This window comes from Urocitellus parryii, chromosome 4 (assembly GCF_045843805.1).
Source record: "Urocitellus parryii isolate mUroPar1 chromosome 4, mUroPar1.hap1, whole genome shotgun sequence".
Classification (NCBI taxonomy): domain Eukaryota; kingdom Metazoa; phylum Chordata; class Mammalia; order Rodentia; family Sciuridae; genus Urocitellus; species Urocitellus parryii.
In genome coordinates, this window is record NC_135534.1 from 192022390 (window position 1) to 192046694 (window position 24305).

A 24305-nucleotide genomic window follows, 5' to 3' on the forward strand; every position below is an offset into this window, starting at 1 on the left:
GCAGGACCAGGCTGTCCCCATCTCCTGACCCTACCGACAGGTGCTCAGAAACGTTACTGAGCTGGATCCAGACTTCAGAGGGAGCAAAGTATCATGCGCACACAAGGGGACATCAGGTGTGCCCAGCATGCTGAGCTGGAAGGGTAAAGTGCCCGGGTAGGGAGACGCAGGGTGCACCTGCAAGGCCTCATCTCCTTGACACCCTCTATGACCCCTGCGAGACCCAGGCACAGCCCGGCTCTTGCCCACAGCTATGGCACCGAGTGCTAGTGCCAGGAGCAGATGCTGTTGTCTCTCTCCCATCATCTCCTGCACCGTAGGGCCTACTCTACAGGCCGCCCCAGCACGATGGCCACCAGCCCCACCTCTCAGCTGGCAGAGACCCCTACCCACAGTGTGGCGCTGTAGCCCGGCTCGGCATGCTCCTCTGGGCTGATGCACACTCTACGCTGGCTCTGGTGGCTTCCAGGGACTGCCCTCAGGGTCAGTTTTTGCCTGGTGGCCCCTGGACTCCTGGGTGTCTCCCGGTGCTAACCTCCAGCAAACTCAGGTCTCCAGTAAGTGTGGAAGGTGGCACTGGAGACCTTTCTCCAGCTCTGTCCCGGCCAGGTTGTGTAACAGGACTGGGTCTCCATGACAATCCCCAGGGAGACCATGTTGGCGATTCCAAGGCAAACCACGGGCAGAGGCGGCCAGAGCCAGGCTCCTGACACCGTTAACCCCTCCCTGGAAGGCGGGCCCCTCTTAGACCTGGGACTTGGACACACACTGGGGCATCACTTCTCCTCTCTGGGGTTTGTGTCAAGATTTGGGGCTTCTGACTTAACTCTTTGGTCACCGCCCCCCAGCTGGCACTGAAATGCATCTTCCCTGCAAACCTACCCTATCCCTGCCCAGTGCGTCAGAAGCCATAGGCATCCAGAAGTTGGAGGGATCCGTCCGGATTCCCTGATCACCCTGAACCTAACCAGCTACCGAGTCCTGTGGCTCAATGGCCGAAGCATCGCCTCTCAGAAGCAGAACCAGCCTTCCTGCCTCGGGACCCTGGCTGGAGTCCAGGCCCCCCAGTCCTCTCTCGCTGGGAAGCCTCTCCTCCCACCCTGGTGGCCCAAGACCTCATTCTAAAACAAAAGCTCCTCCTTCAGCCCCTCGCTGTCCTCGGGATGGGCCCCAGTCCCTCGCAGAGGGTTCCACCAGTGCTTTCTCTGAGTCAAGCCCCCATCCGGAGTGCGACCTGACCCACAGCCTCTGAGAGGAAGCTCTGAGCAGCGAGTTCCCCTACCCTGTCTGCTCAGCGCCACCAGCTCACACTCGAGGGCCCAGCTGTCACCAGCAACACTTCAAAGGTGACAGGCACTCTCTCACCTTCAGGACTCCGTACACTCTTCCCTGTGCCAGCTGTCCCCCTCTGAGTCTCAGCTGACACCATGTCCCTTCCTGCAGCTCGAACCCGGCACTACCTTAGCCTGGGACCTCTCCACTGTGCCTCCCATGCTGGGGAGCGGTGGCCTGCTCCTCTCCATCTCATGAGACAGTGAGCCTTACAAGGCCGAGGACAGGGTCCTGTCCACCATTGTGTCCTCAGGGCCTGGCATAACACAGACAAATACGCTTCCAGGCCTTGGCAGGGGCCAGCGTGGTCAACCCAGCCCTGGACACCACCAGGACGGTGGCTGGGCCCCACTGTGCACACGGGGAGCACCACTGAGCGGAGCCATGGGGCCCCAGGGGTGACTGCGGAGCCACCTCCCAGAATACTGAGGCAGACACCCCGTCTAGCAAGGCCCGGGCCTGACTGCGGGTCAAGAGCAATGAGGGAGAGGGCGAGGCCTGAGCAGGCTGCTGACCGCTCTCTCCTACCAAGGAGGAGCTTGGCAGAAACTGCCGGAGACAGAAAGAGGGAGAGAGGGAGGAGAGGGAGAGAGACACCAAGAGAGAGAGACAGAGGAACAGAGAGAGACAGAGGGACAGAGAGAGACAGGTGTAGTGGCTCCTGAGTTCACGCAGCGAACGAGCCACCTGCAGAAGACCCCTGCCTGAAGGGTGGACCCGTCCTAGATGTGGGGGGGGGGGGGTCTTGGCCCCAGGCAGGTGAACCTCTCGGCCATTCCAGGAGGTCCCACAGAAGCAGCCCTGTGCTGGCTCTGCCTGGCCCCAGCCTGGCCCCTTGGTGTGAGCTACAGGGCCCCTGCCCCGTCACCCCTGCCCTCTGCCACATGGAGTTGGGATCCACACAGCCCAAGTGCCCGACTTACTCTCTCCCAGTCCTGGAGAGGATGAGGTTGGGAGTGGTCTCTGGAGATTCACAGGGCAGAGGGGCAGCTGCAGGGGCTGGGGTGGGGAGCAGGCTGGTCGTATTGCTGGGGAGCAGCTGCTCAGAAGTCCGCTTTCGCCCCTCAAACTCTGAGCCAGGGCTCACTAGGGAGGCAGAGAGAGGCCAAAGTGAGAGGAGGCAGAGAGGCCACCAGAAGCTTCGGCTGGGTGGAATGTGGTGGAACACGGCGGTGAGGTTGGGAGATGGCGCTCTGCAGAGGCCCCAGAAGTCCCTGAGGTGGCCAGTGGCCCGCTGACCTCAGACCAGAGGGCTGGTCTATTCTGGGAGCATGGGGTGCTGAGCTGGGCCTTTGGGCTGCTCTGGCAAGAGGCCCCCTCCCCATTAGCACACTACCAGGTCCCAAGGGGTCACCTGGGCCCCTTTACTCTGCCACCATCTTATCATGTTGTTCAGGGACAAGCTTTGGGACCTCCATGTCCCTCTGGAATCAGTCACACATTTACCTGTGTGTGGGAAGAGCATGACAAACCCCGACATCTCTAAGGGACAGGGACCAAGGTGGACACCTGTGGCCCTGACCCATGTGTAAAAGCAACGGGCCCTTGGGACATTACCCAACAATATATACAGGACACTGTTGACCCATGGGACAATCTAGGTGAACCTTCAGAGAACTACGCCAAGCGGAAATGCCAATCAGTCTCAAAAGGTTCACACACCATCTGGTTCCATTTAATTCACGTTCTCGAGATGACAAAATGATGGACGTGGGAAGAGGTGAGCGGCTGCTGGGAGCCAGGATGGGGCAGAAGGGGACGGGCATGGCTATCCAGGGCCAGCTGAGGCTCTTCCTGGCCAGGGCGATATTGCCGTCAATGCCGACAGCTGCTGAGACCCTGCTCTATGGCTGTGTAGGATGTGACCCCTGGGAGAAGCTGGGAGAGACACAGGAGATCTCGTGTATTGAATCTTAAAAGGGCATAGGAATCTACAGTTTTCTCAAAATCAAAAGTTTAATTAAATTTTTTGTTTTTAAAGATGAACCAAAAGAAGAGGCAGAGTTCATCTGAGGTGTTTCGAGTCCCAGGAGTGGGGCGGTGGCTGGAAGGGGCTTGAGTTCTGGGGTTCTGATCGTGGTCTGGGTTCAATTTCATTAATGTATGATTTTTTTTCTTTATGTTTGTTTTATTTCAGTAAAAAGATTGTGTGTGTCTTATACAGATAAAAAAATGAATCGTGCATAGAGTTTACAGACGTGGAATGTGTTCATGACCCAATGTTGAGGGAAAAGAGGTGGCTACCCTTCACCTACAGGACGTCCTGTTTCTGTTGTAAATAAACACGCGTCTTTACCAGCACGAGAAACAGCTCACAGGTCTTTGTTTCTTTCTCCTCTCTGTTCACCCCACCTGTAATTGCAGATTTTCCTACTACGAACCTGTGTACCGCTGTGTATCCTAAGGCACTCTCCTGTCCTTTGATATTTCTCTCCTTGCAGTTTGGCCCCACCCAGCTCTGGCCACCCAGACTCACCCATTTCAGCGGCCAGCACCCGGTCCAGGTGGGAGCTGGGCTTCCTCTGCTGGAGAGGACAGCTCTGGCTGGAGGGGTGCCTCTGGGCTCGGCTCCTGGGTGTGCTGGGCTCAGAGGTTCTTCTGGGGACCAGAGGACCCCTGGCCTTGAGGTGGGAGGGCCCATCACGGGGTGCAGAGGCTGTGAAGCGCTGGGCTGTTCCTGGGTTGCTGGGGACCAGGCGGGGACAGACACATTGAGGTCCCACCACGAGAGGCCTCAGGCCCTGGGCACCCAAACCCCACCATGTGCTAAATCAACAGCTTCCCAAACTTTGGGACTTGTGGCCTCCACACCCTGGTGGTACATCTCCAAGGACACAGCTGGTCACACACCCTCACACACGCCCCACAGCACACCTGCCACACGTGCCTGGGAAACAGCTCGATTTCTGTTGTAGACAATATAAAAGAATGACTCATCTGTTCCTCGAGCACACACTTGGGACCCACTTTGGGGGCCACCACTCTGCACGGTGACCCACGTCTCCTCTGCCCTTTCCCTCTCCTTGGGCTTCCCACATGGCCACTCCAGTGCCTCTGTCCCTCACCGTCCCCACTGCGGTTTTCACTCATTCATCCATTCAGTTGTTTATTTGTTCAACAAGTACCAACTTCCAGGACTGTCACTAATGGGCTGAGTGACAGTGGGCAAGTGGCTTCCCCTCTCTGAGCTTTTCTTCCCCTCTAGCAGTCAGATGGCAATAAAGGATGAAGCGGGGTAAAATGCAGGCCTGGGACACCCAGAGCCCCGAGCCCTGTGCTGGGCCGTCCTGGGCACCGGCATCCCTGGCTGTCCCAGGTGTGTGCACTGGGGGACAGGGGGACGGTCCTGGGATACCTGCTGTGGGTGAGTCGGTGCTCTGGGGTCTGGTTGAGGGGTGACACTCTGCTGGTTTCTGAGCCCACGAAGCCACTGTCTGTCTCTGGGGATGCCATCCAGGGCTCCTGAAAGAGGAAGTGTCCCTCTAAGTCTGCGGAGTGCTCCCAGGTGCTCCCACCTCGCATTCCAGGCCTCGGGGCCCAGGGAGGCTGCCCCGCTCTCACAGCCAGGCCCAGGGTCTGAGGGTCCTCCGGCCCTGACAGGGTCTCCATCCCTGAGAGGACCCCCAAGTTCAGCCTCCCTGAGGAGCAGCAGCCAGCGCTCCTGGGACAGGCACTGCGGCAAGGCAGGAATGAAAGGAGGGTCTCATCCCAGAATGTACGGCAGGGCCAGAGATGCCCCGGCCTCTCCTGACTGCAGACACACTCAGACCCACTGCACTGGACAAAGACCCCCCCACACACGTGTCCCACTCTCCGGGCGTCCAGCAAGGCCCAGAGAACATGAGTGATAGGCGCAGGCCCCCAGTGACTCCATCTAGAGCAGACGCCCGGCCACAGGCTCCTCGGGTGACAGAAGTGTGCACGCCTCTGCTCACATGTATCACCCATCCTAGGAGAGGGCCTGTCACCTAAGTCACATTCCCACAGTGTCTGCGACCCCTGCCACAGTGTGAGAATAGCTACTTGATGGTGCAAAGGGCACAGAGGCAGGAACTAGCCAGCTATGACACAGCCAAGTTCCCCAAAGGAGGAACAAGAGCTCTAGTTGGAGGGGTGGTCGGGGGTGGCCCTGGGCCTAGGCCCTGAGTGACAGGCAGGACCATGGCTGGCAGAGACAAGAGCAGCAGGCACTCTGAGGAGGCCTGGAGGAGAAGCTCAGATGGCCCAGGGAGGGCCCGGGCCCGCCTGGGGCCCCTGCAGTGAGGACACTCACCTCTGGGTGGGGCCGGCCAGCGTGGCGCAAAGACTTCTGTGGCAGGTGCTCGGAGATGCCGCTTCCCTCCAGGCTGGTGAGGCTGCTCTGGTGGTACGCATGGGCAGGTGGCACGGCAGGCCCCAGAGGAGCAGCTCTGGCCTTGCTCAGGCCCGATGTGTGCCCATCTCTGGTTGTGGAAGTCTGGAAGCTGGGTGGTTTCCGGGGTACCATCTGCTCTCCGGCCTCCCTGGAGAGAAGCACAGCCTCTCTGAGCCCTGACAGAGCCAGGCAGCCAGGCCTGGGGCTGGGCCTGTGCTGGGAGCCAGACTGGCCGGGGAAAACTCTGCAGTCAAGACACCCGGGGGTCCCCATCCTACTTCTATCACCTTCTCACTGAGCGGCCCCGGGCAAGGCACTTTGTACCTTTGAACTTTGTTTTTTAACTGTAAAATGAGATCCCAACAAAACCCACCAGATCCACCCAAGCAGAAGTTCTCTGAAAAATCAATGAGGTGAAGCAGCATTTCCTAGACCTCAGGATTTTGCACCCCATTCTCCCCACACCAGCCAGGGCTCCCACAGACTCAGAGACCGAGACCACTGCTGATTGTGGAAGGCCAGCACTCATGTTACACACAGAAACTAACTTTGAAAATAAATACAAAAAAAAAAAAAAAAAAAAAGCATGAAAACCATCCTATTATGGTTGGATCCTCCGGCCGCTCAAGGCTTGGTCTCCTGCTCCTGTCTCTCTGACTCTCTCTCCAAAGGAAGACGGGTGTCTAAGACAAACAGCACGAAGGCTTTGTCCTTGCCGTCATAGATGGTCAGAGGGGAGGGATACTACTTAACACCGTCCCCGTCCTGCTAGGAATCACGTCCCCCAGCACACACACGCCCTGCACATGTCCTCCCGCTGTGGAGACCGGAGGGGCTGGCCATGTCCACTCTGAAGAGCATGCAGCGTGCTCGGACAGCAATCGTCTCTGGTTTCAGAGCAGGGGTGGGACATGTAGGGGAGCCCTGGGGACTTACTGCAGAGGGGCCCTGTGATTCCTCTCCACCTGCACCAGGTACTGCCTTGGGACAGCCCTGGTGGCTTCGGCCCTCCCTGGAGCTGGAGCTGGCCTGTCGACTTCCAGGGTGCAAGGACGCTCCTCCTCTTCCTCCTGCTCCTTCTCGTCCCTCTCCCTCTCCTCCTCCACCCTCAAGGCTTCAGGAAGGGACTTCACACTGAGGTACCTGCAGGACACACAGCAGGCGGTGACCTCACCCCAGCAGGACAGCTGAGACCCAGACACCCCGGCCATGGCCAGCCCCCCTCCTGGTGGGTGCTCACCTCTCCAGGAGGCCGTGGAAATCCTGCTCCACCTGCAGTTCCTTATGCTTGAGCAGGGCTGGGAAGTCTGGAGGCCTGTCCTCTACCTCACTGCCACCAAGACTCACCTCCAAATTCGCATGCAGCGGGCAGGTGCCTGTGGGCTGAGTCGGAAAGGTGGGGGGCAGAGTTAAACACGGCTTCTAAGTGTCTGCCTAGATATTCTTGTGCTGGGTGTGAAGAGTGAGGTATATGAGACTCACTAGCTAACACCCCATTATGCGTGTACCTGGCCCGTGTGACACTCAAAATTGCTGCCATGAATTGAACAGCTACTACATGCAAGCACCATACAGTCAGTGCTTCTCAGCAATTCCCCAGTCCACAGCGGCCCCTACAGACAGGTTACTAGCTCAACCATTCAGAAACCTCTGCGAGGGAAGAGGTCACCTCCGGCCCTCCCAGCCCTGCTGAACTTCTATCCCATGTGGCACACACTTCACACACACGTACTGAAGAGGTCAATTGGGAAACGAAGCAGCATCCCAGTGTGCCTGGGCAAAGAGGTACCTCTGGGTAGGGGTCTGGAAGACTGGCGTGGGTACCTGTCCAGAAGGACGGGGTGGGTGCGTTGGCGGGTGGGGGAAGTGCGTGGCGGGGGAAGTGTCCAGAGCCGAGTCGGACCCCGCTAGCTCAGGCCCTCGCTGGATGTGGTCCATGTGGCCCTTCAGCTCGTCCAGGCGAATGCCCAGGTGGTAGATCTCCACCTCCAGCTCCCTGGGGTGGGGAAACAGCGGCACCAAGAAGCTGGGCATCAGGGACGAGACCTCAGGGAGGCCCCTGAACGGGCCACTTCATGTCACCAGTTGGGTGACGTTGAGAGCTGAAATAAACAAGCCGAGAGAAGACTCCACGGGAACCAGGAGGCTTCAGCCCAGGTCCCTCCACTGTCCCCAGGCTGCCCTCAAGGCCCAGGAGGGGCTCAGCCCTCCTCCCAGGCCCCTACGGCTCCAGGCTCCGAGCTCGGCCATCTGTGTCCTGACTGGGAGGACTGCTCTCTGCTGCTTGGTGTGCGAGTTGTGAGGCTGAAGTTACACCCTCCTGGTGACCCAGGAAACCCAGGGGCCTGCCCCGCCTGTTTCCTGGGCCTCCTCAGCTTGTACCTGGCAGGATCGAATTTCCCAGTGGTCCCCTTGGAGCTGGCCAGGGGCGAAGCCAGGTGTGGCTCCCTGCAGGCCCGCAGGTACTCCTCCTCCAGGGCCGCATGGGTGGCCTTCAGCTGCTGGAAGCCCTGAAACCAGACCAGCCAGGAAGCCCTGAGTGTCCAGACCCTCAGCTCTGTCCTGCACACAGGAGCCCCGGGGACTGCTGTCCCAGCCCAGGCCTCTGCCCTGCGCTCTATGACACCAGCCCAGGAGGCAGAGGCCTGACTCAGAGCCTGGGCACCACCCTGCCTGGGCAGACCCTCAGGGACCTGAGGACCACACAGTTGCAGTGTCCAATGTACCGTCACTATGTCCCCCTAAGAATCACACTCGAGAGACTCTGCAAAACTGGGTCTCAGAAAATGAACCCCTCACCCAAGTCCTAGTAGCCCATGATGACAGATGGCACGATGGCAGCACGCTGCCCGTGATGATGACCAGCACTGGCTGAGTGTGGCCTGTGCTGAAGCACCGAGTCACACCCCCCCCCCCCAGCTCCACCACAACCCCAATGAGAGGACAGTTTATCATCTCACTCAAACAGGAGGCAGCTGAGGATCAGGGAGGTCACTGAAGTTGGTGACTAAAGGTCACAGTGACTGAGTGAGTGGCGCAACCAAGATCTGCACCCAAGCGTGGGAGTCAGGAGGAGCTGGCTCTAGGCTCTGCTGCCCAAGACTGTGTGGCATTCTCGTAGCTGCTCTGGGCTTTAATCCCTCCGCAGTTAAATAAGGTGATGGCTGCAATTGCCTTCTGGGTTTTTATGAAGATAAAATAACGGACGTTGGGGGTTTACCATGGCGCCTGGCCGGCCAGGCTGTGGCTGATAAGGTGGTAAGTCCTGTGATACTGTGACCACTGCCCGGGGAAGCTAAGCAGGAGTTGTTTACTCTAAAAGGAACCCTGTCTGGGACTCTCATCCGTAATGCAGTAAGAAGCTGCGAAGACTGTGCTCTGGGGACAGAGCTGTCTAGTGGCTCCATGGGCATCTCCTGGACAGGTCAGTACCTTAAGCTGGTCCTGGGGTGTGAGCTGCCCCGCCTGCACCAGTCCCTCGAAGGATTCCACCTGGACATTGAGAGGGGAAGAGATGTGCTCCGTCAACCCAGAGCCCTCTGCACCTTGCAGACCTCCGCGCTCCTCCACGTCGTACTTCCGCCTGCAGGGTTGGGCCTGGCCTGGGGACGCGGGGTTTCTGTTGAGCAGGAGGCAGGCACTGGAAACGGACTGCCACGGGCCTTGGCCAGGACACCTTGGGAGGTCCCAGTGGAGCCTGCTGGAACTTCCTGACAACAAAGCATACTCGGTCCTGTGCGTGGGTCCCAGGGACGGCGTCTATGGCAGCCCGTCGAGGGGTCAGACTGTAAGTAGCCTAAATACCTGTCCATGGACAGCACACAGACCCCAGAAGGAGGGGGACATGGGCAGGGTCTCATGTTTAGACACCTTCAGTGTCAAATCCAGGTACCGGACAGTGTTTCCAGTGCACTGCCCTCTACAAAACACATAGGAAACACAGGGGAAAAAGTGGAATGATGTTTTCTTGTACAGTTGTCCCTTGGTCCCAGGCCCCCAGAGATGTCAACATCTGAAGATGCTCAAGCCCCTTATGTCAAATGGAGGATTTGCCCATGACCTTCATCTTCCCCTGTGGGGAGAGACAGCCTTCCCCCTGAACAGACCCTCTGAGCATCGGGGGTGGGGGTCTATACATCCTAGGTGCATCTATTTCTTCACAAATTGTTATTTGTATTTTTTTACCAAAAAAAAAGAAAGAAAAAGAAAAAGCAAGAGATTATTTGGGGTTCGCTTTTAGGGAGTCTCTAGGAGATCAGTATTGAAGTATGATGCAGAGATTTATATAATTATACTAAAATATGTCATGTATAAATTAGAAATGTACTATGAGCTACACGTACAATTTAAAAATTCCTTAGGAGTTAAAATGTCAAAAAAGGTAAAATAAATTTTAATAACATATTTTATTTGACCCCAAATACTCCTTCAACCTGTGTTCCATGTAACAGATGGTGGGGGGATTTATGTCTCCTCCCCACACTGTCCTGGAGGGCTGGTGGGTGTTCTATGACCCTCTGCTTGTCTTCACTCAGACCATCACATGTCAAGACCCCAACAGTCACAGGGGCCAGCGGCCTGTGTCCAAGAGTGCAGCCCGGATCACAAGGGGTCAGCTAGTGGCCAGCGCTTGCTGGCGTGGTGGCTGACTTTGCTTTATGGAAAACACACAGGATGGGAAGCAAAGTCTCTCCAGCCACGGGACCAAGAATGGTGGAGATAAAGAGGAACGGGGACCTTGAACATGGTACCCGAAAATGGATGCGCCTGGAAAACACCGCGGAACTTATGTGAAATGACCAGAGCAGGCCAACGCAGACATAGAGCGCAGGCGAGAGGCGTGCTGGCCGGGACAGTGGGGACAGGGAGGTCTCACAGACGGGACGGGGGCGTTTCTCTGAGGAAGGGGCTCTACGGTCCTGGTGCATTTCCATTTTTGCCTTGGCAAGGGGAGCTCAAGGCCAGGGTGGGATTGTGGTGAAGTGCTCGGGGTCCCACGGAACACTTTGCTAACTCATTTCACAAAGTCCCTATGTTTTTCTCCCCCCTTACTTCCTCTCGGCCCCAGTTTCTTAACTTCCTTTTTCAGAATGTGGTTAAAACGTTAGGTATTTTCATAAGCTGCTTTAAGCACTTTTGGAGAAAGGCCAACTGTGTATTTATTAAAAAACCTGCAAACGATTCAGTGACTTGGAGTGTTTGATGAAATACTGAGGCCCTGTGAGCGTGACAGAACTGTTTCAGTAATGAGGTGAACCACCAGGGGGAGAGGCACGCCTTGTCACTCCTCCAGAATTCTCAGAGTGGAGTCTCCCTGGGCTCCAGGGGACGCCTGGAACACACATGCAGGTTTCTGGCGGGAGGCGATGCCGAAAAAGAAGGTCACGGCTGCTGGGGTGATGGGGAGGGGGCTGCAGCAGTGTGGCTTCTAAGCCAGGAGAGAGGGTCGTGCTGGACGGAGCCAAGTGGACTCAGCGCAAGGGCAGGGGTGACGGCGGGCATCCTAGAGGCCTTTTGAGACCTCAGGCAGTTAAGTCCTGCTGGGGCAGAGCTGGGGGCTGCTCACCTTGGCCAGGAACCGACTGGTCTGGGAAGCCAGGGCCTGGGTCCACCCCATGGAGGACAGGTCCTTGGTGGTGCCCTGGCTCTCGGGAAGCCACCCTGAGGCAGGCTTGCTAGCAGGCAAGGAGGGGCTCAGGGATCCTTGAGCTGATGGCCACCCTGAAATACAAAGCCAGGGGCACTGAGACCAAGGACAGTCCTCACGGGCAGACAGACAGTGCCCAACCCCAAGGCCACCACAGCTGGGCCAGCTGGGCCCTCTTCACTGTGGCTGAGGAGAAGCCCTGGGCAGCAGGCTGCCCCATCTGCCTGCGAGAACCAGGCCGGAGGTGCCCAGATGGCTCGGCTGGGAGGGGCAGAGCTCCAGGCTCCACTCAGGAGGACCCAGGTTCCGGTCCGGAGCCTTCCCCTTCTTGCAGCGCGACCTCAGCGTGCCCCACCTCCCATCCGTCCTGGGTGACAACAGTGCAGGCCTCAGGCTGACGGGGTGACCTGAGACCATCATGGCACAACAGTGCAGGCGCTACAGGAACGAGGCTCTGTCACAGCTCACCCACTGCCACCGAGACGCCACGCGGCACAGCAGGCCCACCCGGCGTCTCTGGAAGCAGGGCGTTTCCCCAGCTGACTGCCTCTTCAGGTCAAAGGGCCCAGGGAGCGCCTGGCTCCCTCTGTCCCCTGCCTGAGGCCAGTGCCATCTCCCTGGCAAACCGAGTCCCCCAGCAGAACCTCAGGCGGGAGCCTGCGCGCACTCCAGACTCACCTGTAGCCCCCGGGGCCTGGGGCTTCTCAGAGGGACCAGGCCACCACTCCACAGAGCAGGGCTGGGGGATGGTGAAGGACAAGGCCTTGGTCCCCTGGGGCATCATCCCCACCTGGACGCTGTGGCTGGGCTGGGGCAGGTCTGAGTACAGGTTCACCTGAGACAGAGGGAGGCGGTGCAGTCAGGCAGCGGACTCACCCGGGAGGCCTCAGGCCACTGGCCTCTGCCAGGAGCCCTGGCCCACCTGGTGATAAAGACCACCACGGAGCCAGCAGGCCAGCACTGTGAGCAGCTCACGTGCCCTTGTCTGCTTTTTACCGTGGTCCCAAAAGGGAGGCAGGACGGGGAACATCACCCCCAGTTTCCAGAGGAGAAAACTGAGACTCAGAGAGGTTAAGTCACTTACTCAAAATTTCCAGCTGAAAAATCCGTGGACTAGGATTATGACACTGTCTATCTGACCCCAAAGCCCATGGTTTTCCACTATTAACAATTGTTATTAATGGCATTAATAATGTAATTATGCTATATAATATATAATAGTCATAATTATTGATATTTTTAATTAAATAAAATATTTCCAACAATTATTATTATATGGTTAATGAATAGCAATCAATGGATGTTTGAATGAAAGAACGAGCCACCAAGTGGGCAAACGAGTGCCCTGCTGTAGCAAATCGCCACCATTTGAGAATGGATTTCATGATCCCCGGGAGGAAGTCTCCGGAGGGAGCACTGACCAGGTTAGACCAGCTGAAGCTCAGCGTGGTCCATGAAGGAACTGTGGCCCATGAAGAGTTTAGAGTTGGGGTACCACGGTCTGCTTCTAGGAATGGGGCTGCCTGAGCACGCCACGCCCACATGCTCCCATGACGGCCACGACCTTTCCCTCCACAGCAGCAGTGCTGGGCAGCCGTGACAGAGATGGTCAGGGCCACAGAGCAGAACCGTCCACCTGGCCCTTTACAGAGTTTCCAGCCCTGGCTTAGTGCATGTGCACGGGAGTCACAGCCAGCTTCCTCCCCACACTCCCCAACCACACCCCTGGGGGTCCTAGAGCTAATGTTTCCAGGCATGAAGTAAGCACCCAATAAACAGCAGCTCCCACCCTCATATGTATCGTCACCACGACCATCACGATCATCATCATCACTACCATCATCAGCACCACCACCACCATCATCGCCACCATAATCTTCATCATCACCACCACCACCATCTTCTTCACCATCACCATCACCACCATTACCATCATCAATAGCATCACTACTATCACCACCACCATCACCCTATCACTACCACTGTCACCATCACCATCACCACCACCATCATCATCACCATCACCACCATTATTACCATCATTTACCACCACCATCACCACCATGATCACCATCACCACCACCACCATCATCCACCACTACCACCACCACCACCATCACCACCATTATCACCATCACCTTCACCACCACCACCATCATCCACCACTACCACCTCCACCACCATCACCACCATTATCACCATCACCTTCACCACCACCACCATCATCATCATCACCATCACCACCATTACCATCATAAATAGCATCACTACCACCGCCACTGTCACCACCATATCACCATCACCACCACCACCACCATTATCATCATCAATAGCATCACCACCATCACCAGCACCATCATCATCACCATCCTCACCGTCATCCCCATCATCCCCACCATAACTGTTCACGTGGCCAGTGTGGAACAAGACCCTGGAGGAGCTATACTCCAGTGCTGCCTTGGGCCCCAACATGATGTCGGGTGGGTTATCCCGACTGGCTCCCTGCTGCCCCAAGGTCAAAGGCAGTTGAAAGTGGGCCTATGGGAGGGGGCTCCCTGGTGCCCAGGTACACAGCTTCTTATGCTCATGTTGCTCTATGGGTCCTGGATGGGGCAGAAAAAATCTAGCCCACGTGTGACTTGGCCCTATGGGTCCCCCTCTACCAGGCTGAGCCCCACCAGATGAGAACAAAGCTGGATTTTAATAATCCCCTGGCCATCTGCTCAGCCCTGCCCCCGCCCACCTGCGCCTGCGGGGGTTGCCCACAGCACCCCTCTCCTCCTGAGGTGACCCAAATCCCAGGGGGGGGCCCAGCCCTGAGATGCCTTCTCTCCTCCCACCCATGCCACCCCTTCCCCAACCCCAGACCCCACCTGGGGAGCAGCAGGAAAGTGTCCTGAGGGATCAGAAGAGCCCAAAGCAGCGGCCCACAGACTGTGCAGATGCCCAGAGGAGGTGGGGAGTGGGCAAGGGGGTGACAGCTGCAACCTGTCCCTCCTGGGACACGGAGACACTGCCCCTGGGGCTAGAGCACCCCTTTCAAGCCCGATGTCCCATGCTGCTCCCTGAGGCTGGGCAGAAGGCTCCCTGAGGGATTCTGGGCAGGGTGGGTAGTGAGTTTGGGAAACACTGGGTTAAACTCAGGAGCATTCTCTGCACAGATGGACTCCTCCAGCCTTCAGAATGCTAATGGGCCTTATGAATGGGGTGGGAGGGGAGGGGGAGGGATGGGGGAGGGGAGGGGAGGGGCGGGGGAGGGGAGCTGCACCCTGAACACAGCCTCCCGCCCTGCCCCCACCAGGGCTTCTGGACCTAGAGCACACTGTGGGGAAGGCCATTTATGTCATCCCTTACTTCCTTCTGGGGTAACTTCTGGTCACCTCAGCCCTTCTACATCCCCTGCACCTGAGATGGAGGGACCAGGGCGTGGGGGAGGTGGTGACAAGGCAGCAGATGTGGTGATGGCCTCACATACTCTGGCCAGAGCCCAGCAGACTCCTGGCCATGCTGGTGCCCTGCCCGTGCCACATGGCCCTGGGCGCCTGGCTCCAGATCCTTTGAGGTTTCCAGCCCAGGGCTTGCCCCTAGCCGGCGGCTTCCCTGCTGCAGGTCCTGGGCCTTTACTCTGGCTGTGGCCCTGTGGTGTGAACAGTGCCTCTGTGGCCAAGTCGCAGGCTCTGTAGACCACCAGGACTGCCCGCAGCAAGCGCCGCTCGCCACCCTCATCACTACCGCCTGCCTCCACCTGCCTCATGCCCAGGCCTACCACGCCATGCCAGGGTGCGGCAGGCTTCCCAGGATTGGGGTGGCACCTAGAATGTGCAGACAGATGTCAGCTCCCACCTTTGCCTCTCAGGCCAGCTGTGGGAGGCTGAGCAAACCTCTCCCCCGCCCAGCCTCAGTTTCTGCATGTGGAGACATCAGATGAGACGACCCTGGGCCCAGGCCTGGCACCTCTGACCAGTTTGGCAAGTGTCGCCTTCCCGTGGGTCCACACCCGTGCCCACCCACAAACTGCAGGCCTGGTCTGGGCGGCCACAGGTTGCGCCAGCCCCCTCCCCCATGGGCTCTGGGCAGGGCAAGGGGCTCAGCAAACCCTAGGGAGTCACAGCCGCTGCTTAGCCCGAGTGGCAGGATTGGTGAGGGGACCGGGCTCCCTGACGGGGCTCTCTGACCAGGGCTCTGAGCAGGGTGTATTCTTGGGGTCTCCTGAGTCTACAGAGCAGAGTGTACAGGGTCCAGAATGAGGACCCTGTGGGACCCGGGGCAAGGTCTCCCTCACTCTGGGCACGTAACCCCTGTGGCTGGGACTGGGCCCAACTCTACGGTGCTCTCCCATGGCAACCATGAAAGCAAAAAGGGGTGAGCTACGCTGAGCTGCTCCCAACCTCTCCTGCCTTTGGTCCTGCCAGCTGGACACCTGACCAGGGCTTCAGCCAGGCAGCCCAGTGCCCATGGGAAGGCCCCCGAGTCCTGGGTCAGGAACATCCAGGAGAGGAGGTCCTGGTTGCTCCCAGTGTCCACCTAGCCCATGCCCCTGCCCAGCACATCTCTGGTAACACCCCCTAATCCTGCCAGGTGGCTGCCATGCACGCGCCAGGTCCCTGCCGCCATGCTCACCACTTCCTTCAACCAGTGGGGGGAGGGGAGGAGGTGCTGCAGCACCCGCCCGGGGCCACTTCCGGACCTGCAGCAGCCACCCCCCAGCTGGGGCCCAGGTTTCCCAACCTGTAAAATGGGGCTGCTGGCAGCTTTGGGCCTGGTGACCAGTTCCTTTCTCCTGGGACATTCTGGGTCTGCAGCAACTCCTGTCCCTTCCATCCCTGGGTCTGGCTCAGCACTGGGAGGGCCCAGGTCACTGGCTCCCAGAAGGAAGGTGCGCTCAGCCCCTCTTACAGACGCACCCCACCAGGGCAGGGTGGGAAGGGACGCTGCTACCCTGGGTGGTGGGGATGCAGGAGAATGGGTCCCAGAACAGGCCTCCTCTCTTCTCTCACTGTGCCGCCTCCACCCACACGCCCAGAAGCACCTCTAAACATGAAAGCCACATATGGCAGGGGAGGGGGCTGCAGCCCAAGAGGGACAAGCCGTGCAGGAGAGGGGTGCACCCACGCCAGGTGAGGGGCTGCGTCTGTGCCCTGCAGCTGCCAGGCCTCCACGGCAGCTTCGAGGGGCAAGAGAGGGCAGGCAGACAGCAGGAAGCCACCAGGCCGTGACAGCCCCCACTTCCTGCCTCACCCCAGGAAAGAGGAAGGTCCAAGAGCAGGATGAAGCCTCTTCCCAAGACAGGTCGGAGCTGGGCAGCACAGCAGCCCGTCTCCAGGGGGCAAGTCTCCCCTCCACACAACCCTGCTCCACATGGTGCTCAGTCTCTGTTGGGTGGTGGGGACCGGATGTGGGGACCAGATGTGGGGGAGATGGCAAAGGTGTGACCCAGGAAGATGAGGCCCAGGAAACAAGCACCGGAAACTGTGCTAGTCCCTCGAGTCTCAGAGAGCCCAAGTTCTCTCTTCAAGGTCACACAGCTGATTAGTGATGGAGTCAAGAGTCACACCCCAGGCGACTTATCCCAAAGCTCATCTAAGAACAAAAAGGCTTCCAGTGAATTTCCTGGTTGCCCCACAATCTGCATTCATGGTATCTAAGCTCATCAGCCGTGAGCCCAGGGGGCAAAGTCATGGCCAAGGTCACAGAGAGACTGAGGTAGAATCAGGGCTGGGCTCCACTATGCTCAGAAGGGACCACTGATGTGGGACTTTCCCTTTTCTAAAGTGAGGCAGGAGGTGGTGGCCCCTCCCTAAGACCATGAGAAAGTGCCCCCTCTTAGAGGACTCGGGACCCCTCCACCCAGCCCTCCAGGTACCTTGGCCCCAAGGCGCAGCTGGTCGATGGTGTTCTCGGCCTCCGCATACTTGGTGAGGAGCTTGTGGTAGTCCTCCTGCAGGAAGGAGAGCACCACCGTCACACCAGGCACGCAGCACCCCGCCCTGCGAGAGGCCCTGGCGGCTGAGCCCCCTCCCTGGAGGTCCCGGGTCCCTGGAGCAGGGTTCAAGGTAGGAACCCAGCAGACATCTCTGGGTGCTGTACGTACAGACCCCCCCACGTCCAGATCCTGGGGCACAGGACAGCAAGGCCAGCCCTCAGGGAGCCAGGGTGAGGCCTCGGAGGGCACGTGGACACACAACCCCCCCAGGGTGGCCCTTTCTCTCTTCCTTGTCCAAATCCCCTGCCCAGCTCTGTGGGGTAGGGCCGCCCACCTTCCCACCGGCACGGCTCCTGGTGTTGAAGCAGCCTGCGCTTCATGACTATTTTCAAAATCTGGCTGAATGGGTCACCCAAGGGTCCCTTGGTGGAAACACAGGAGACTCAGAAGTCACAGTTTCATTGAATCAGAATCATCTGCCTTCAATGATCAGTGTCGCCGGTCACCTCTGCAGGGTGAGAGGAGCCCACTCAAGGTTCGGCAGACAGGTCAGGAAAAGGGCAGATGGAGCCTCCTGGTCTTCCCCACGGGAGCCAGACCTTGGAGACCACCCGTGAGAGGCAGGAGTTTACTTTTTAGAAAATTCCTGGTCATGAATGCAGAAGGAGCGGCCATATGAAAATACTGCCATTTTGTCACCCAAATAAAGGGCTTGGTCAAGGGCATGACTGTTAGGCTGCAGACACCACGGTCAGGCCTTCCCTGGAGGGGGCGGGCGGGCCTGCGGGGCAGTCTAGGGCCGCACACTCCTTCCACGGAGCCTGGGCCTCTGGCACACAGATTATGGTGGCCCAAAAAAGCATCTTGCTCAGATGGCCAGTGGCCCCACGAGATGCCCGGGTGAAGGTGCAGGATGGGGGCGGCTCCCAGGGGGCACCAGCCTCCCAAAATAAGTTCCAAGGAAGAAGCAAGAGGACAGACATGGGTTGAAAGAGAATCGAACAGAAGGGAAAGAGAACACGGGGGGAGGCCTGGAAGTGAGTCAGACGTCAGACAGGAGCTCCTGGGACCACTCCCTGAAGGGACCCTGAAGGACCCTCAAACTCACTGAGAGGAACACCACGGGGCACACAGACCAGGGGTTGAGAGCCGCCTGGGTATCTGAACCACAGTGTCCAGGGCCTTTTAGGTCTCACGTGGCATGGCGGCCATGCTCAGGCAGGTGGTCATTACTGAGGCACTAAGAGGTGAAATGACGGGGGGCAGGGGGTGTCAGACACAGATGGAGAAGGCTTTGGCAGCTGCCGGGGCGCACAATGTGGCGTCCACTGTACGATTCTCCCCTGCGTGTATCTGGGTTTCTCCCAGCAGGAGTTGGCCACAGCAGACGTGAGCAGTCCTGGCTCTTTTTGACCAAAGGGCTTAGGTCTGCCTCAGGGGACAGCTCTCCCACCGTTGGCAGGGGACGCCTGGCCAGACCCAAGGCTCCCTATCCCTGCCTGCCTCCGTCACAGCCAACAGGTGCCCGGGTGACTCGATCCTAGGCAGGAGCCCCGCTCACCTGGAGTTGGTGGACCAGCTCAGTGGCCTGTTCGGGCGTCTGAAACTCCTGGGGTACCCTGGAGATGGGGTGGGCAGGAGGTGGGTCCTTGGCCAGGGATGCTTCTCCACTGCTCAGCAGCACCTCCTGTACGATCTCGGCTGGTGACTTGAAGATCAGGGGCCCAGTGGGGCCCTGAGGCTGCCTGTTATGGCTTCGGGACTTGGGGGGGCGGTAGCTCTCATCTTTGGGAAACCTCACTCGCGGCCCCACCTTGGAGAAATCAGGGAGCGGGTGGTTCAGACGCCCCCGGCCATACTTGGGGGCATCAGAAGAGGAGTGGTTGGCCAGAGTGGCTCCGTGCCTGGGCAGAGACCTGTCCTTCTGAGCTGGCCTAGGCCGGGGATTCTGGGGGCTGACGGAGCCAGTGAATCGGGAGGGCAATGGCTTAGGTGATGTCTTCGTCTGCTTCCAGGCCTGGTCGGCAGGCCGTGACAGGCTGGTGGTAGCTCTTTTCCATGTGCCTGCAGCGTTCTGGGGGCTCTGGGCTGGTGGTGCTAAGGGGTCCTGGAATTCTGTGGGCGTTGCCGGAGCAACACTGCCTCCAGTTCTGTCATCTGGGCTGAGGTGGTGGCGGGGGCTCTGTGGCAGGTTTTCTGCCAGGGCCGTGGGCTGGGGGACATCCGTCTCTCTCTCCCAGGAAGAATTAAGGCTGTCACTGCTGCGGCCCAGGCTCACGGTGCCACTGCTCCAAGACCTGGCAGAGCCGAGTTCAACAGATGGGCTGACCTCAGAATGTTCTGGAAGTTGGCTTCCACTGGCTTGTTGGCCAGAGGCCACCCAGCCTCGGGCCTGAGCCTGTCCCTGGGCCACAGCGCAGGTGTTCCCGCGGTGCTCTGAGCTGAGAGCGGCCTCCTGCCCCGGCCGCGGGGAGCTCTCCCCAGGGTCCTCGGCTTCAGGACCCCCAGGGACTTCCTCTGACTCTTCTTCGGTCACATTCAACTGACAGTCCTGCTGGGGGGGCCAGTGGAGAGGCAGGGTGGAACTTTCTGGGCTGTCCACGACCTCTGCTTCAGGCTCTGGAAAGACAGTCATCTGTCACTTAGCGGGGGCTGGTCAGCTATGTGACTTAACCCCACGTCACTTCAACCTCCTGCTTTAGGGATGGCAAGAATCCCGACGAGCCCCCACAGAGCCAAGTCCTTCCGGGACACCTCTTCAATCTCCAGCCGCAAACCTGGATGGCCACACCCCTGCAGGGTCTCCCATCTCAGCAAATGGCAGTGCCACCTACCCAGCTCCCAAGACAGAGGCCTGGAGGTCTCCGTCACTTCTCTCCCCCTAATGCTCCTACTCTGTCACCTGGCCCTGCCCCATTACCTCCTCCAGAGCTCTCAAACTTGCTGACCGCTCTGAAGTTCATCACCACCGCTGTGCCCCGGCCCACATCCTCTCAGGCCTGGACATGGCAGTAGCCACCTGCTTACCTCCTCGGCCACACCCTCGTCTCATCTGCACCTCCCTGTGGCTCTAGGACAAAAGCGGGCCCTACGGCCCCTGCCACTCGGACCCCACTGGCTCCACTGACCCATCTCTCTCCATGTTCACCCAAGCTCTCCCTGCTCCCAACGGAGCCCCGCATTCCCTCCTGGGTGCACACGCTTTGCCCTCTGCAGGGCTCCTCCCTCTGCCCAGGGAGTGCCTCCCAGTCGTCCTTGAGCACCAGATCCACTTGGCTCCACAGGGAAGTCCTGAACCCCCCACCACGAGGTCACACTCTCCAGTGTACACTCTCAAGGGGCGGACGGCTGCACTTTGGGACACCCATCTCAGGGGCTGCGGCCCTGAGATGTTTGTTTGTGTCACCTAGGACACTGTGAGCTCTGCGAGGACAATGACAGGCATGGTGGGCACCGCTGCATTGGCAGAGCAGGTGCTCAACACCCGGCGCTGACTGGGGAGAAGGAAGGGGAGGAAGGTCATGTGCGTGAAGCCCTAAGGCAGAGGAGTGGCTGGATGACTATACAGTGGGTGCTCAGGAACACCCCCCCCACCCCCACCGCCACTGTCCTCGTCCCCGTCCCCTTGTCACCCCTGTCCAGCCAACGTCCGCAGTGTGCTTGTTAAGTACCTGCTCTTTCGTCTTCTGGGATAGAAGAGTTTCATGAGCAAGTCTGGGTGACACCAAGAATATGCTCTCTGCTCTGGCTGGGCACACCCTGGTCACCCCATGTCACTTGTGCCTCCCAGGCTCATTTTCCTCCCTTGACGGCAGCTTTAGAGCAGCACATCGAGGCCCAGAGGCATGAACTTGCTCTTGGGTAACTTCAGAGAAGCCCTGGACCTCGAACCCAGGCCTGGCCGTGCAGTCGACCTTAGAGCCAGGGTTCACTCAGTTCCTCTGACCCCTCCCTGGGGCCTGGGCGAGTCACTGACCTTATTCAAACTGGAGGCCTGGCCCTCCTACCTGGCAGAGCAGGGAGTGAATGGAGGAGAGAAGGCCAGGTTCGGTCCAGTCCTGTGTCCAGCACATGGGATGGACCCAGGGACACGGTGGCAGCTGTTACATTATTGCAGGGGTCAGTTACCATGTGGCCCCAGGAAGGGGGGCCTCTGTCCTGTTACACAGGGCATCTCAGTCCCCATTCCCTGAAGGAGCCCAGATGCCCACTGAGCAGGCACGCGGGGCACATCAGGCACAGGACACCCTGGCCTAATGGCTCCTCTCCCACCCACAGGGGCTCTGCTGATGCCCAGGGCCCTGAAACGGGCCTTTCCGTCACAATCTAAGTGCAATCGCACCATGTGTCAGGCCCGGTGTCCAGCGGCACCGGCACCCCCTTCACAGAAGGGGAAACCGAGATCAGGGAAGAGTCCTGGCAGGAAAAGCCCGGGGATGGTCTGCAGTGGGCTTGACACGAAGGGAAACGAGGACCACCAAGATGGCCACGCTAGTGAGAGTCCAAGGCCTCGAAGGGAACACAACCCCTGCACCAAGCCTTCCCACCACCAAAGGTGTCACAGACCCAGGTGTTCCAGGAGGAGCCAGTGACACCATTTATGATCACATGAGAAGCTCCAGGACACCTGAGGCGTGGAAGGTCCCGCCGTGGACACACACCTGGACCTCCAGGCCAGCGTGAGGGGTGGCTTGTGGCGGTGTGGGGAGGGCGGAGGACTTAACAAGGGGCAGGTGACGAGGAGCACGCGGAACGCTGGTCCACGTCCCGTCACGTCTGCACATCCGCGCCCAGGGAAATGGGGGTTCTCCGTGGCTGGGATATGGAGCGACTGTTCATTTCACCTCTTTTTTGTGTTTGAGGGTCTGATGCCACGTGCAGTGTCACAGCTAAAGTCGTTTAAGGTCTTGAGTCATAGATTTTATATTATAAAATGAAGACTTTCAAGGCTCCCCGACTCCCTGGATGCCTGAGGGTGGGAGTGGGGGGTCAGACTCACCTTCTCCTGAAGACCCTCCTGACTCCTGCGGGTCTGGGGCCCACTCCAGGGGTGGCAGGTGCTGCTGGGCCAGGCGGAAGTCCTCCAGGAGCTCGGGGCTGGCGGCACTGGGGAAGGGCTGCCCGTCCCCCCAGCCGCGAGTGTTGATCCTCTCTGCATCCTTTTCCTCAACCCAGGCCCAGCGCCGCCGCTGCTGGGGCCCCTTCCCTAGGCCTGGCCCGGCCCAGTGGACCTCAGTCCCCGAGCTGGCCATCAGCCTGGCTCGGGCTTCACCTCCGCCGCTTCATCTTCAGGAGACAGAGCTGCTGCTGGGGACCCCAGAGTCACTGCAGGCTCTTCTCAGCACCAGCCATCCTGCCTGTGGCCTGTTGAGGACACGATCAAGAGACAACGTTATTCTTAGAGACTCCTCCTTGGTTCAGAACAAGAGCAAGTCACCAGGAGGACTCAGGGGCCAACGGGCCCTGTCCACTCCCGCTCCATCCTCTCGAAGCTGCAGGACCTTGGGAGAGACATTTTGTCTCCACTTGATATATTGGTCACACTGGGATAAGAACCTCCCTCCAGGGTTTTATAAAACTCCCTGGGACACTAGATAAGGACACCAGCGGCCAGTACACCAACCACAGGTGTCTGGTGTCACTGTTATCACTGGCCATCCAGTGACTGTCCCTGTGGACCAGGGTCCACACACAGGCCCTGCTCCCTGGAGGACTGGCAGCCTGGGGGAGCAGAGATGCCCAGGCCAGCACAGCTCCAGGTGACAGGTGGTGACTGCCATTTATAATGGGGAGGAGAATTTAGGTTCAAAGTGGGGAATGCTGAAGAGATCATCCCAGGGGGTGAACTAATTGAAAACAGGCGCCCAAACAAACCCAGGCCCACACCTGTCCAAGGCGCTGGGCACAGCAGCCCAAGGGTAGAAGCGCCCGTGTCCATGGATGCACGGATGGGTAAACTACGTGTGGCTTCGGCACACAATGAAGTATTAATCAGCCACAAAAAGGAATGAGGGGGATTAAAGGGGGCTGCAGTCTTGACACTGGTCCCTTGCACCATGCGAAGTGAGGGAAGCCAGACACTGAAGCCACGTGGTGCACCAAGCCACCTACAGGGGTGTCCAGACGGCAGGTCTACACACAGAGAGGAGGAGGGCGGGGTGGGCAGGGGCAGGGGAGAGAATGGCCCAGAACTGCTTGACGGGCAGGGTTTCCATTTGGGATGATGAAAGTGTTCTGGAAGTACAGAGGAGGGCGACCGAGTGCAGTGGACGCACTAAATGCCACTGAACTGCTCACGTAGAAGTGGTTGATGTATGTTCTATCCATCTCACTTCAATACAGAGGAAAAAACTAACAGGGCATTCCAGACAAGGGGACCAGGGGACACAGGCCAGGACCGGAGGGTCGAGCCTGGCGGGTGCTGCCCTGGACAAGGGGAGGTTTCCCACGTACTGGGGTAACTGGGGCCTGGTGACATTGGCAGCAGGGAAAGTGGCGAGGGAAGGGGTAGACTGCTCCAGGCGGGCCTCTCAGGTCCTGTGTCCAGCACAGAGTGTGTCCCAGTGGGCCTGGGCAGTTCCTCTGGCTGCTCTGAGGGAGTGAAGCGGAGCAGGAGGCCTGGCCAGAGCTGGCTGTCGGGATGGACCCTGGTCAAGGGGATGGTGGCCCGAGGAGGCGCCTCCTCTCCTCCCCTTCTCCCTCTGCGCTTCCCGCTCTCCTACATCCAGCCCCTGCCAGCGCTCCCTGGGAGCCAGGCCTGGAGCGCAGGGCCAACAAGCAGGAGCACAGCCCTGGGAGCCCCCGGCCCTCCACCGCGGGGCAGCCCCAGGCTGGCTCAGGAAAGGCCTGTTCTACAGGTGGGAGGACCAGCCCAGAGTGGGGAGGGGCCTGCCCCGAAGCCACACAGGGGTCCGGCAGGCCAGGAGGAAGTGGGTCTGCAGCCCATGGCCTGGGCTCTCCCCTCTGTGCTGTGGCCAGGCGGGTTCGAGGACAGGCTCTCGAGACAGAGGGCAGGAGCCTCGCTTCATTCAGTTGAGAAAGTGAACAGG

At 59.0% G+C, this 24305-nt stretch overlaps 1 protein-coding gene across 1 annotated transcript in view; it reads right to left on the bottom strand.

Moving 5' to 3' along the window:
* Akna (AT-hook transcription factor) overlaps window positions 1–24305 on the bottom strand; it is a 37382-nt gene that overhangs the window by 9394 nt on the left and 3683 nt on the right. The window contains exons 2-15 of the mRNA XM_026393313.2: window positions 22256–22620; window positions 18818–19875; window positions 17197–17271; window positions 12012–12168; window positions 11253–11407; window positions 9119–9178; window positions 8069–8196; window positions 7511–7682; window positions 6927–7069; window positions 6623–6829; window positions 5606–5834; window positions 4688–4794; window positions 3809–4017; window positions 2256–2418 (exon numbers count right to left, since the gene is read on the bottom strand). Of these exons, the coding sequence (XP_026249098.2) occupies window positions 2256–2418; window positions 3809–4017; window positions 4688–4794; window positions 5606–5834; window positions 6623–6829; window positions 6927–7069; window positions 7511–7682; window positions 8069–8196; window positions 9119–9178; window positions 11253–11407; window positions 12012–12168; window positions 17197–17271; window positions 18818–19875; window positions 22256–22508 (3116 nt within the window). The 5' untranslated portion in view covers window positions 22509–22620. The remainder of the gene's footprint in view (window positions 1–2255; window positions 2419–3808; window positions 4018–4687; window positions 4795–5605; window positions 5835–6622; window positions 6830–6926; window positions 7070–7510; window positions 7683–8068; window positions 8197–9118; window positions 9179–11252; window positions 11408–12011; window positions 12169–17196; window positions 17272–18817; window positions 19876–22255; window positions 22621–24305) is intronic.